General features: G+C 36.5%; 1 protein-coding gene across 4 annotated transcripts in view; it reads right to left on the bottom strand.

Annotated features, from left to right (window-relative positions):
- The window catches only part of BZW2 (basic leucine zipper and W2 domains 2), a 59,863-nt gene that overhangs the window by 26,140 nt on the left and 18,375 nt on the right, over positions 1-15,348 (bottom strand). For 3 of the 4 annotated variants that reach the window (XM_001495936.7, XM_005609244.4, XM_070264574.1), the window contains exons 2-4: positions 12,004-12,068; positions 4,183-4,359; positions 100-203 (exon numbers count right to left, since the gene is read on the bottom strand). In XM_001495936.7, the coding sequence (XP_001495986.1) occupies positions 100-203; positions 4,183-4,359; positions 12,004-12,061 (339 nt within the window). In that variant the 5' untranslated portion in view covers positions 12,062-12,068. Of the gene's footprint in view, positions 1-99; positions 204-4,182; positions 4,360-12,003; positions 12,069-14,758; positions 14,883-15,348 lie in introns of those variants that run through there. The other variant, XM_005609242.4, reaches the window with a different exon arrangement.

The raw sequence follows: 15,348 nt of genomic DNA, 5'->3' as shown, positions 1-15,348 counted from the left end.
AAAGTGGCCTGTGGAATTCCTGAATCTAATGTTTCCCTAGATGCTTCCTGTTCAAACATTTCCCTTCTAACACAACAATCTCTCAGCAACAAGCTCTACCTGAGCATAGTTTCGGATGGTTTCATGATCTTCATTTGCTGAAAACACACAGTGGTTGGTCATCTTGGTCTTGTCACCATCATCTATGCGTGTTCCACCAGGGGCTGAAATGAGAAAGGCAACTACAGTTAGGACAATTCTGAAATGAGAAGAGCATTTGCCAAACAGATCAATTCCTGCACATCGAGGAAAACAATAAAAGTAGATGTAAAATCTAAGAGCCACATAAAATTTCATGGAATGATGCACATGTGTAGATGCGTACATGTTGTTATGTATTTGCTCATGTTCTGAATATAATGCAAATTGGTCATTCCATTGTATATTTCCACCACAACGTATGAGACTGTTGTGCTACATTCTTGCCTTCACTAGATTCTATCAATGTAAGTCTGGTTCTTTCCAAAGTATATCCTTAACCATGGAAGTTAACAATAATATTTATTCGGTGAACTTAATACAATTATTCTCAATTCAGTTCCTGACGTTTCCCACTAGGACATGGTTCACTTTTCAGGCTTGATAATATTTTGCTGGACTCCAGTTCACCAACACTGAGATTGACCAGACCTGGCTCTTATGGTAGATCTTGCTGGTTTCTACTTGAGTAGGTATTGAAACTGTTCCCTCCTCCACAAACCCAGTTATCCATGCAGAGTTGAACAGTATACACTGACTCCTTGCCATTTGTATTTGATCACCTAGCAGATGCACTGGCTACGAAAGAGAGCATTTTATTCCCTCTCATCTTTTTTTCCCCATGGCCTATAAAATATCATGAAATAAATGGACTAGAACGAAAGAATGCCTTTTTTTATGACTCAACTTTCCACATTTAAAGGCTCTTCCTGTAAGTTTCAATGGTGCCATTCCAAACATTGGTTGATTAGAAGAGCAGAATCAGGAGACTAGGTATTTTTGTTTTCTGATTCTACTTCACTGAAATTAGGGTAGAAGGTTTGAGCAAGCCAAGTTAGATTAATATCTTTCATATACTTGAGAAATATTTGCAGAATATATACTTGTACCATCCTCCCCACTCTTTCTTTCTTTCACTCCTTTCTCTCTGTCTTTCTAAGTGTATAACTGCCTTGATTTAACTTGTGATTTCAGATCTTTGGATGAAAAGAGCTACACATAGCCAATTTTTTTTCATACTCCAGCATACAGCTTTATAAGTAAATTAATTTTTAGAAAAGTCAGCTCATTCAGGAATCTATTTTCATGCACTTAATTTATGCACAAGGTTTAATTAGCCCTTTGTAATGAATACAACCACCTGGAACACAATTTTATCATGATGATAATCTTCTAAAAACTCTGGGCTAAGATTTCTAACTGACAGAAGTTACATAACTGAAAAGTCTGATTTTGAAACTATTATCTTTTCTCTTAAGAGGTAAGTTTTAAAAATTGCATTCTTTTATAAAACAAAACATCTGTTACACATTAATAATATTGCTACACCTTGCATTTAAATTTTTTTCCCTGATCTTGGAACCAAGTATTAATTCCCATTTCTAAAATTTTTGTGAGCCTGTTTTTCTCAAAGTAGAGGTAATAGAAAGTAAAATATTTTTATACATACTCTTCAAAGGATACAATTAAAAAACCAAAATGACTATTGTTTCAAGAACAATGGGAGGAGGTAAATTCTTTTGTGGGTGTAAAGAAAATTCTTACATACTCAACAAGTAAACAAAGTGTTTATATAAAAAGAATGCACCTGGCTGGCTTCATTCATTAATTACATCATAGGCTTGGCCTCAGTAGACATAAGACATCCTGCCTTATGCTCTCAGTAAGTTGTAGCAAACATTTTGTCCTACCCTCTTCTTGGATGTCTGGGTGTGGAGTGAAGGAGTGAAATCTGGGCTGCAGATAAAAACTAGCTGATCATCATTATACAGATGGTAAATAAAGGCTTGAGATAATCAACGCAAAGTGAACAGAAAATTTAATACATACGTAGGGGGAGTAAGTATGGAAACCCAGGAGTTAGGTAAAAAGTGGCATCTGAGACATGTCTCAATGGTCTCATGTAAGGCAAGAAAGTAAAACATTTCAAAAATGGCGCAAGGCTCCAAAGGGCTGCCAGGAGGGCACTAAGCACTGAAAAGGGTCCATGTGATTGACTAACGAACTCATGTGTGACTTTGGCAAGAAGCAAACTCACTGAAGACTATTCAGGCACGGAATGTACCAGCATACCAATAAAACTATATCATCATTCATGAAATACAAAAAACCAAAAATAGCATTAGAAAGCATTCAACTTCACTTTTAATTTAAATTTTTTAAATGAAAATATTTATCACTTTCCTAATTGACAAAGATCTAAAAACTGACAAAGTTGAGAGTACCTAACATTGCTAACAGTGCAGGTAAATAGGAACACATGCTTTTTGATAAAATGTTAATTAGAATATTCTTTTTGAGGACTGGTTCTCTCTCTCTCAGATAGATATAGATATCTCCATGCTTCAATTCATTAATCCCTTGCTAAATACATAAAGATATAATCAGATAAAAGCACAAAGATGTGTATACAGATACTGATGACATTGTTATTTATAATAACAACAACTGGAAACAACTTAAATATTCTTCAACATCAGTATGGTTTAAATTCTTTTTAGCATCATCCAAGGTAACACTCATGGGCATGAAAGGCAACAACATATTGCTGAGTAAATACAAAACAGCATGCAGAGTATCAGATTAGCATATCATCCCATTCTCAAAAGTTTGTGTATTTAGGTAAAGAGATTTCTAGAAGGGAATTAACCAAAATATTAACAATGTTATCTGCGGGTATTGGGATTTGAACACACTACATATACCTTTTATAATTGGACTTGAATTATCTATAGTGATAATGTGAGAAATTTATAAACACTAACAACAGCAAAATTAATTTGGTATGTAGTGAAAACTAGCAGCACAGATCAAAAGGGGCCTGGTAGTAAATGGGGCCATGTATCAAAACAGATAGAAGAGCTCAGAGGGAGGAATTCGAGGGTGGCTCCACCTTGAAATGGAGGAATGTATATACTTTGTGTTAAAGTAGGTTGGCTTATGCAGCATTTCTCAAGGAAAGGCACTAATGGTGCAATGGGCAGGGCAACTTTTCATTGTACTCAAAGTCTCTTGCATGGCAAAGGAGGTGGCACAACTGGTCTCTACTCCCAAGTCTTTATAGCAACCAAAACACTTCTAGACATTTAGCAATGTCCCCTAGATAATTGAAAATCACTGGCCTAGGAGATTTGACCACTTCTAGTGATTTATGGTTCCTACAGGAACGAATTTTAAAAACTAAGATCTAGGAATAACTATGAGAGGGAAAATGGCGGTTATGATACCTAATAAACGTTTAGATCAATAAACCATGTCACTTAAATAGTATTCTGAAGTCTTCTTCTCTGACGCTTCTGCTCTATAAGACAAAGTTTTTATTTTGCTTTTTACATGTCTTTAATAATTTCCAATCATCTTCTCTCTCTAATCCTTTTAGCTATATATCCACAATTTCAAGGATTAAAACAGGTTTAAACTATAGTTCTTAGACATTTGTGGATGAAATGGCATTTAATGAAACACTGGGAATTATTTTTAAATTTGTTGACACAGTTACATTTCACTGCACCAAAAAAAAGGGTGGGGATCACAAGAAAAGGTGCTATGGACTTTGGGGGTTAATTAAATATAGTGGAACATGTTAAATGTACTGGAAGGATCTAGACACACAAAATTATACTCTGCTGCAGAAATTATTTCCCCTATGTCTGCTCCAGAAAGATTTAAAGATTAGGGACACATGGGAAAGTTGGCTTTTAGTTAAAGCAAAGTGGCCAACTATGTTTGTAATGTCAACAAAAATCCCTAATTCTATGCCTCTCTTAACCAATAACCATTTCACAGCCACATTAATACCACTGAGTAAAAATTGTGGACACTCTCATTTGTATTTCTTATCAACTCTCATAAATGTAAGCTTATAAAGATTCTATCCTGTACAGAACTATTTCAATAGAATTGGAAGTACATATACTACAAGAAGATGCTATAACGCATAGCTACCGAGCATACTGCCAGCCACCAGGATATCGAAGAGCGTGTCTGCATAGCGACGATAATCTAATCTTGAGCCTGTAGAGTCCAGAAACTTGGCTACAGCTTCAAGGTCATCCCCAGCTTCATTAAGCCCCTGGACAAGTGTATCCCTGAAGACTGTGGGTTCGAATTTCTCTTTTTCATCTAAAATAAATAAATTATAAAATTATTCCTTTATTTACATATCATATTCCCAAATGCAACCATGTATTTCCTGCATTCACTGTTCTTTATTTGATAAGGTGATTACTTAAAAGTTGGAGGACAGTTAAGTTTTAGTACTAGATTTCCAGGTCTTGAAACCCCTTGTTTAAACATTTATTCAGCCAAATAATTTATTTCTGCTTAAAAGGGGCCACAAAAATATGTTAACACTAACTAATACATAATAAAATTGTTGACTGGTCATTTGTGTCATTCATAGTATAGGCCAATGTAATCTATTAACCTTAACCATCTGAGAAAAAATAAAGTATAACCACCAAAATTTAAAATTTTGTTTCATCTAAGACAGAGAAAGAAAATGATGCAGGGACAATCACCTAAGAATAAAGGACAATGTATAAACAAAGTAAAGATTGAGAGGGAGGAAATAAGTAGGAACATCTCTTTATTACTTTTTAACTGAGATATAATAGACATATAACGTTCCATTAATTTCAGGTGTACAACATAATGATTCAGTATTTGTATATACATTGCAAAATAATCACCACAATAAATCTAGTTAACATCCATCACCACACAGTTACAAATGTTTTTTTCTTGTGATGAGAACTTTTAAGATTTACTCTCTTAGCAACTTTCAAATATACAATACAATATTATTCACTATAGTCACCACGCTGTACATTACATCCCCTGACTTATTTATTTTATAACTGGAAGTTTGTACCTTTTGCCCACTCTAACCCATTTCACCCACACCCTACCACCACCAATCTGTTCTCTGTATCTGTGAGTTTGTAGTGTTTTGTTTTTTTTAGATTCCACATATAAGTTAGGTGATACAGTATTTGTCTTTCTCTGTCTGACTTATTTCACTTAGCGTAATGCTCTCAAGGTCCATTCATGCTGTCCAATTCATGTTGTCACAACCTGCAGGATTTTCTTCTTTTTATCCCTTCACTCATCTATGGACATGTAGGTTGCTTCCATATCTTGGCTATTGTTAATAATGCTGCAGTGAACATGAGTGTGTATATATATCTTTTTGAGTTAGTGTTTTTGTTTTCTTCAGATAAATACCCAGAAGTGGAATAGTTGGATCATACGGTAGTTCCATTTTAAATTTCTTGAGGAACATCCATACTGTTTCCAATTTACATTCCCATCAACAGTGCACAAGGCTTCCCTTTGCACCACATCATCGCCAACATTTGTTATTTCTTGGAGGGACATCGCTCATTACAAGATAAATTATTTCAGGGTACTTGAAGATTTAATATATATCATGAGCAATATATGCATATTTATAGCTTCAGAGCAGATGTTCTCAACCTTTTTGGTTTCATGATCCCTTGACATCATTAAAAAGTACTGGGGATTCCAAACAGCTTTTTTGTTTATGGAGGTTACATCTATGGATATTTACTTTATAGAAATTAAAACAGAAAATTTAAAAATATTTATTAAATAAAAAAAGTGAGAAGAGAGGCGGTGTTTTACACCTCTCTTTAACACCTGGCTTAATATCAGACGGGTGGATTCCCATATCTGTTGCGTGCAATCTGTTGTAACATCACACCTTCTGTAGCCTCTGAAAAACTCCACTGTAAACTCACCAGAGAATGTATGAAATGGGCAAATAATATCTTAGTATTATTATGAAAAGTTTGGATTTTGTAGAACCCTTGAAAGGGCTTTAGAGGATTTAGGAATACAGATATTTTGTTGAAAAGAAGTGAAGATAACAAACTAGAGGTCAGATGAGGCATTAAAAAATGACTAGATTAAAGGCAAAGGATCTAAGATTCAATTCAAAGGACTTCACCATTTTTTTTAAATTTTTTATTTTTTTGCTGAGGAAGATTTGCCCTGGACTAACATCCATGCCAATCTTCCTCTATTTTTTAATATGTGGGCTGCCAGCACAGTATGACCACTAACAGAGTGGTGTACGTCTGCACCCAGGAACTGAACCCAGGCCACCAAAGTGGAGCATGCTGAACTTAACCATCAGGCCACCTGGGCTAGTGGTTAAGTGGCCTAAGTGGTTCTTTCCCCTTTATGGAGAATGAGTCTGGATGTGTGGAGAAAGGGGCAAAGGATGAACTCAAAACGTAAAAATAAAAAATTCCTGTCATGGATATCTTCAGAAAGATAAATAGATATTGCAACTATAAAAAAAGAGGAGGGGGCTAGCCCAGTGGCACAGTGGTTAAGTTCACGTGCTCTGCTTCAGTGGCCTGGGGTTTGTGGGTTCAGATCCTGGGTGCGGATCTACACACTGCTCATCAAGCCACGCTGTGGCAGCGTGCCACATACAAAATAGAGGAAGATTGGCACAGATGTTAGCTCAGGAACAATCTTCCTCACCAAAAGAAGAAAAAGAGAGAGAGAGAAGAAGGAGAAGCAGGAGGAAGGGAAGAGGAAGAGGATGCTATAAAAAAGGAAAACATTTCATGAAGAAGAGAGTCCTTGGAAATGAAAAATAAAATAGAAAAAGTTAAGAAGAGTTGAAAGAGAAAGCTGAGAATATCTTTTAGAAACTAGAAAAAGAAAGTCAAAGACCTAGAAAATAGGAGCAAAAAGATAAGAAAAAGGGCAGAGCAGTCAAACGTCCAAATAATAAGTAAATAAAATAAAAAGAGAATTAAAAAAAAAGAAAGGAAAGGAAATTATTTAAAAAATTTCAAGAAAGTTTTGCAGAATTGTAGGACATGAGTTTCCCAGCAAAGGGCTGTCTGGGCACCCAGCATAAGGACTGAAAGTGGCTACACCATAAGGTGCATTCATTATCGTGAAATCTCAGAATACTGGGAATAAAGCAATTATCTGAAGTTTCAGGGGCAAAAACCCAAATCACATATAAAGTATCAAGAAACAGAATGACACTGAATTGCTCAACAGAAATACCAGAAACCAGAAATTTCTTCAAAGGGAAAGATTAGAGTTGACTAGGTTTGAGGCACAGAAAACTAAGCAAAAAAAAAAAAAAAAAAAAGTAAATTATTAAACTTATTAAATCCAAAGATAAAATGATATTCAGAAAATGAAAGGTAATCAAATAACAGTTCAGCTGCAAATAGCATGTCCAAAGTCACGATAATATAAGCCCTGAACATAGGCTGGCTATAACTGTGATGTAATGAAAGGATAGAGAGGGACAGGAGGTGTGCAGGTGGGTGGGGGCAGTGTGGGAGCGCCAAATCCTGATCTTCCACAGTAGGAAGTGTGTGCACAATACCTCCAACAGAAAAATCAAGAAATAGCCACATAAGGATGTTGTTTGGCTTCATGAACGTAAATAATAAAAGAAGCAGTTAAAGAGCAGAAAGAGTTTCTCTAGGGAGCAGACTTGCTGTTGTTATAACATGTCTTAGAGAACTGTGTGACCATTTAAACCATGTGCATGCACAACTTTGATATAATTAAACTCTACATTTAAAAACCAGACAGCACCTGTCTGGTTTGTACAGACTGACTACTTAGAGTGGTCTAATAAAAGGGGTGGGTTGTAAGGGGTTAACATCACAGCATCATAACCAGAGGAGAAGATGGCATTCCCAGTACCCGTGAGAGTCACGCAGACTAAGATACCATAAAGACAGATGTAAATTAACTTGAACACGATTCGTCATGAATAAGACATAAAAGTCCTTTTGATGACATAAGCAAAACATTATGCAGCCAAAAACACGCAAATGTTGATTACAGAAAAAATAAAATTAGTCTTTTTGTGCAGAGGGGGAAGAAGAGAACGGGAGCACTAGAGGAACAGATGATGAGGAGTTGGAGGAGGGGTGACTGACTGAGCAGGAGGAGCTCAGTGGCAAGCAAAGGAAACTTCACCCTCTACTCAAGGTCTAGCCAAAGGATAATTCTCTCCCCAGCGGGAGAAAAAGTTTTCTTTCCTGTAACATGAGAACATGGAAGTAAAAAGATCACCAGCTGTTTATTAAGTCTTGTGACCAGCTTCCAAAATCAGTTGAGGCCATCCCCACCATGCACTACAACATGCTTGAATGTTGACTCAGGTGGGAGAACAGGCTTTCGTGATTTCAAAGTTATAAATTCGAAGCACTGGAAAATATAAGTTGGTAAATAAGGTAAAACCCAGACTATGCTATGAATTCATGCAGAGGACTTCGTTTTGAATCTCAGAGACAGCTTAAAATCTTGTGTTCATACAAAGGCCTTCATCCTCTGGTTATACTTTCCTAAGAGATCCGCCAAGGAAGAGGAAAAGAGGAAGACAGCGTATCATGGCCAAGGATATTTCAACAGTGAGCAATCATGCAATAGGCCGAAATAATCACTTATAGCTTGGGAATCTTAAAAAGTCATGACGATATGATAGGATTAGTAATTCTTTTGCAGGCTGGAAAACACCTCCCATCTGCTAAGATAAAGTGTCCATCCGGAGGAAGACAAAATTCCCGAGCAAGAAAATGGCAAGAACACCGATGGCAATTTGGGAAAACAAGACAACATTTTACCCAAAGGTTCTTTTTCATTTGAAACAACAGTGCATACAATTCCTATTGCATTTGAGGACAGTCTAGCAGAAATACTAACAAAATCCTAATGAAAATACGCCACTGCTTCCTTGAGTTTCCATTTGGCAGGTCAAACCTCCCTTGAGGTGGGAAATATATAATCAGGGTCTCAAATTTATACTGTGTTGGTGAATCACAAGTGCGACACTGAAGAGTTCGTCACAATAGCCCTTATACCGACATAGAGAAACGGGCCTATTTATGACACTCATGTACGCCTGTAAACTATCTAAATACATTGCTTTCTCTGAGAACTACAGTACCTGGTTAATAGAGCATTTTTCCTACCTGTTAATTTAATAATAAATAACATAACCCATATCCCTTTCTTAGAGTCAGTGAGGTATAGCAAATGAATAGGAACTATCACGGGTTTCTAACTATGCACACACATATATATTTCAACACTTGAAGGTTTACTCAATTAGTTGCTAACACCACTTCTTATAAGTCCAAGAGTGATTTAAAACCCCCAGCAGAGATCTGAAGTCTTAGGGAGAAACCCGAGGACGTGGTCACTCCGGATGCCTGCGGTTTGGTCATTTTGTTTCTCTCCTATTTTCACTAATTTTAATCCAATTTCCCTACAAAATTTACAGGGAGGCCAGTTCAGTTATTAAATATTTCACTTAGCTAAGCATAACAATAGCTCAGAGGAGAAATTTTCATCCTCTTAGGTTCCCATGAGCCACACTAGAAAACATAATTTCCTTGGAGAAAATATAATAAACAAGATGTGCATATTTTATAAAGGAAAAGAGAGTCTGAAGGGAGCTCTATATGATGTATCTACCATAATGTTTAATTTCAATGTTCGCAATAAGAAATGCACTTTTGTACTAACTTGGCATGGAAGAACATTAGCTTTGTTAGGAAATAGCTTCAAACTGAAGACAGATCTTCAGAAGACAGCCTACCAAAATGACCTTGAAATATCCTCAGTAGATTTTTTCTACAAAACCGCAGACCATTTATCTCAAGTCAGCCCCACCGTAAGTGCAAAGAAAAGCCAAAGCACAATAAACCGTCAGGAGGCAATTCACTATTATGAAGAATAGAAAATGAGGTTGACTCCATTTTTTTTTCCAGTCAGCAATTTGGCACAAAATGGCTCAACTGTTGCTTAAATCCCCTAGAGATCTATGTTATATAAATCCAGATCAGCTGACAAATAGTATAGAATATATTTCTCGACAGCTCTCTCAGTGCTCCAGCAGCAGCAAGACGCAGGCACAATCTTGAACACCAAATGCATCAGAACCGAATCAGAATCTCTAATTCTCAGAATTAGAGAAAATCTTTCCAGTTCAAAACTGAGGACAGACTGTAAAGGCCAGTTGAACTGTTGAATCATGAGCTGTTGTGCAACACATCCTTGGGCCTTCTCTCGGCTTTTGAGCTCAGTTACCGGGAATCAGCGTCACACCCATAAAGCTGCTTGATCTCGAGATCCAGGTCTGAGATTAACACATTCCCTCAGTAGGCAGGTGATGGCAAAGCTCTCTGCACCTCACAGGCAAATATGCATTAAGTATTATCACATTACTTGGCCAAACAATACCTTAACTGTAATTAGGTTTCTGAACTGTATTATTCCTTACTGATTAAGTCCTTTTGAAACCATCCACGTCATTCCCCCCCCACCCCCGCCCCCGCCCTCAAGACTGCTTTAAACAATGAGACAAAGAATGCCTGTCGGTTGTAGCATCCTGTATTGATATCTGCTTCCAGATTTCAATGGGGGAAGGGAATGGGGACACAGTTTGTAAGACCAAGATGAGCACCAAATGGAGTGAGGTTGCGCAGGCTGTATGTGTACTGAGTTTATGGGAACGAGCCAGGGATGAAAAAAACAGGAAAGAGGAGAACGCAAGACAGAAATACTGAACAAAATTACCATTTTTCGTTACTTCTAAACTTCTTAATTTTCATTGTTTAGTGGGAATGTGAAGCTTTCCAGCAGGCAGCATTTACAGTTAAATTCAGCCTTACTGCTGTCTAGTGACTCCTGCAAACTCTTCTAACCCAAAAGACCTGTTGAGACTTCTTTTTTTCCTACATGACTGGACTTGCTACTTATGCAGACAAAGCCCTACAAGAGATCATCAGGTGCAGGCGCTGCCTCAGTGCTGGAAATGCCAAGAGCATAGGTCATCAATCCAACGAGTTAGCACTTGATGACCATTACACGGCGTTATGCTTCATACTCAGCAGTGAGGCCTCCAGACAGATATTCAATCATCACTTATCTTTATACATGATTCTTCCGTAAATATTTTTCAATCACTCTCCTCAGTGTTAGTTAACAGAATAATTTCATGTTTCCTGTTTAAAAAAGTTTCCCTATCAAGTTTCGGCTCAACTATTCTTAAATCCAAGAGGATCACTATATAATATGCAAAACTGATTAAATATAAATTTTTTAAAAATATTCTTTACACAGCAAGGAGGATAAGATGAAGATAATGTAAAAAGAAGTCACTCACACAAACAGAAATTTTACCAGTCATCATCAAACTGGGCCATCACTACTCTTCCCACATAGAGGCAGTTGAAAACAACCTGGGTTTTAAAGATATTCAGGGCAGTAAATTTAATTTGACTTCCTAAATTCTGAAAAGGTAAAAACTCTTCAATATCTCTTTCCCTAAATTACTCTCCTCTTAGTTTTACCATCTTTGCTAGGAACACTTTCTTAAAAACAACAAAGAAAGGAAAACCAAATACAAATGCTGATGTCAAAAATGATAAAGCTTATCAATCGCATAGCCTCACATGAGAGTAAGGCAACTCGAACAGAGATAATCAACCCCATTTTGTAGATAAAAACACAAAGTTCAGACAAGTTAAATGACTCGTCCAAAATCAGGCATCTAAGTAACTGGCAGTTCTGAGGCTCGAATGGAGGACTTCAGATTCTACATCCGGAGCTCAAGAGTAGAATTAGTGAAGTTAGGTGGAAACAGGGATAAATTCTAATTCTTCTCCAATCTTATATTTTGATTAGAACTTTAAACACACACATCGTCTCCATACACACACACACATATACACTCACACAACCTACCCCTTTTCCGAGTTTTGAACCGCTGGCCTGTTAGCACTGGCTTCTGATGCTTATTCATAAAATTTCTGAAAACAAAGAAAATAAAGATTACGCATTTCAAATAAGCAGTTCATATAAAAAGATCTAGCTAATAAGCATATGTTCAACCTCACCCATACTGAATATATTTTTAAAAATGAGATATAGTTTGAACTACTGAACTAGCAAAACTTTTAAAGTTGAATAATACTTAGCGTTGACAAAAGACACAGGGAAAACAACCAGATGCAAACTATGGCATAGGAGATAGACTCCATACTTTTGGAAAGCATTTGATGAATATCTATAAATATTTATATGTACATAACCTGTGGCCCAGCAATTCCTTTACAATGGATTTACTCCTCAGTTATACCCACACAAGTTATGCAAACATACATGTGTGTGTGTGTGAAAGGATTTAGTTGCGGCATTGCTGGACGCATAAAAAAATGGAAAGTTAAATGCCCGTAAACATGAATCTGGTTAAATAAGTTCTAATAAGCCATCAAATGGCACATTATGAAGCTTTACAAAATTAGATCTAAATTTGCTAGATTTCTGGCCCTAGCTACCTCTCCGATTATGTTTCCTACATTGACCTCTCTTCCCATCACTCACTGTGCTCCGGCCACACTGCCCTTTCTTCGTTCAGTGTGCCAGAGAAGATCGCCTCTCTGCTGGCAAGGATCTTTCTCTGCCATTCGGGTGGCTCACTCTCTGCACTCACTCAAATGCCTCCTTTTCAGCGAGGCTTTCCCTGACCATCCCGACTAACGGGGCCCCTCTTCACTCTCTCCTTACCTAGCTTTATTTCTCTTAGCCATACCTGCCATTTTATTATTACCTGCGTGCCTATGGTCTATTTCCCCCTAAGAGTGTAACTTCAGTGTGGGGAGGGTCTTTGCAGTTTTACTCAATACTGTATCTTTAGCACCTAAAACAACACCCAGTAAAGAGCAAGCATTTAATACATAATTGTCAAAAAAGCTGTTGCACTGACACAGAAAGATGCTCAAGGCATACTGTTAACAGAAAAAAGCAAGGTGAACAAAAGAGCACAAAGCATAATTTTTTTTGTTAAAAAGAGGGTATATATAACATTTGTTTTTCTATGGAAGGAAAATTTAAGAAAGATATAAAAACTGTTAGTAGGTTTTCCGTTTCTTTGTTTACCTTAGAGGATGGGGATTTGGGTATTTCAAATTCTTCTACTGGATTTAATATACAATTGAAAAATATAATAAATTATCTTCAAAAAACCTGCTCTATAAGATCTTTTAAAAATTGAGAATAAGCTTGCAGGTATAAATATTATAATCTTAAACCATGTCTAGATTGCCTAAACTATGAAGACCAAACAAGTAAGATGTCAAGCAAATTATTTAATTACATTTCAAAGTTTTTTAAAATTGTGATTTGAAAATGACTAGATTTTCTCCATTAGTTATACTATTAAACAATCAGGAAAATCTGCAGTATTCAATTAAATTAATTACATTGCAAAGATTAAAAAAAATCTTTAAGAACATAAAAAAATTATTATTCAGTTTATGTACCAAAACTTTCTTCCCATCCCATGAAAGAAGAGAAACTTCTATCATAGAAAGAAACTTCACATAGAAAGCATCTGTTTATCATTGAAAATTTTAATCATAATTTAAAAAGTGAAACTAATCAAAAATAGTGAACACAAAAAGTAACTTCTTTCATGGTTTAAGTGGAGAGAATTTTTATCAATCCTATAAAATAAAATGAACTTAATACACCACGCTTTGAGACACAAACATGACTAAGCCAGATTCCACACCCTGAAGGAGCACAGAGCCCAGCAGAGATAAAATTGGAACGTGTACAACACAATGCGAGGTGAAGAGCACCAGTACAGACCTGGAACAAGGGCAGAGAAAGTGATTGATTGCTGTGTGTATGGGGCAGCCGCTACATATTGAAATAGCTACAAATGCAATAAACTTAATCAATGAAATCTCATTTCATTTGACAGATGTTGGAAATAGAGCTTCTAATGCATTACTTATAGTCACTGTGAAGCTCTTTCGTTCAGAAATTTCCCTGTTGGCATTTTCAACAGATTCTACTCCGGATCAGCAAACATTTCACAGCGGCACAAGTAATGAATATATGTGTGTGCTCTTTATCATTTCCACACCTCCCCAAACACAACAAATATCACAAAAAATGTTTTCTTGTGTTAGCAAGGAAAAATACCTATTAAAGAGTTGGGTCTCGTACCAAGATACAAAAACAAAAATGGAGGCCAAGTAGCCTGAACCTGCGCTAGTTGATGAACATACAAGGAAGCAGCTACTCTTTGCCAAAGATGTTTTTACTTTCGAATTAATAAAAAATATTTTAAAAGTGTGAGCCCTTTCTAAGAGTTTTATTTTAGGGTCCAGAATATAAACACACGGAAGTCCCTAATTAACTCTACTTTGTTTCTATTTTTCTGCTAATGGAGAATTACCAGCAAACACAGCCTACCTATGAGTGAATTACTCTATTTCAAAAACCTTTAGCTCCTTTGACACTTCCTTCAGTTCTAAACACAAAAGTTTGTTTCTTCATAGCCTCACTACGTGGGCTTAGTTTTCACACAACCTCAATAGGGTCTATGTGGAAAATAACATAATAACATGTAAACATAAAAAAAGTACGTGAAGATTTTGATGTACACAACACCGAAAATTAAAACAAACAGACAAACACAGAGACTCACCTACTGGTACTGAAAGACTAAATGAAGATAATCCCTTCACTAAAGTCTCTATCGTTTAGCTGTTACTATTTGGAGCACAGGCCTGGCTTCCCTCTATATTTAGCTCTCTGTGCTACATTATAATCTGCTCCAGTGAGGGTCAGCCTTTATAAGGCACTCATGGAAGCCCTGGCCGAAGAGAAGCAAGGGCACTTTGAATAAGAAACTGTGCTAGCTTCAACCTGGGACAGCAACAACAAAGAAAGAGGAACAAAGACAATTTTATCAGGCCAATGTCCAAAGCTTGCTTTTACTAGATTGCATTGCAATTTACAACTTGAAATTAACTAACTAAAAATACATAAATTTTTTTTAAAAATCAGAGTTTAACAAAATCCTCAAAGACAAATTCGTCTGGGGTACAACTTACACATCAGGATGACTTGGCATCCATTCAAAACACTATATGCCACAGTATTTTGTCAACGCGTACAAAATAAGCTCATGTCCCACCAAAATGGAAAAGTTCCATGGCTTAAAACAGTATTTTAAAAAATTGTATGTAAAATGGTAAAACAAAACGGATTTAAATATTTCCCGTCATCTAAGAG

This window comes from Equus caballus, chromosome 4, assembly GCF_041296265.1.
Source record: "Equus caballus isolate H_3958 breed thoroughbred chromosome 4, TB-T2T, whole genome shotgun sequence".
NCBI lineage: Eukaryota > Metazoa > Chordata > Mammalia > Perissodactyla > Equidae > Equus > Equus caballus.
Note: the sequence above shows the minus strand (reverse complement) of the source record. Positions and strands in the feature narration are given on the sequence as shown.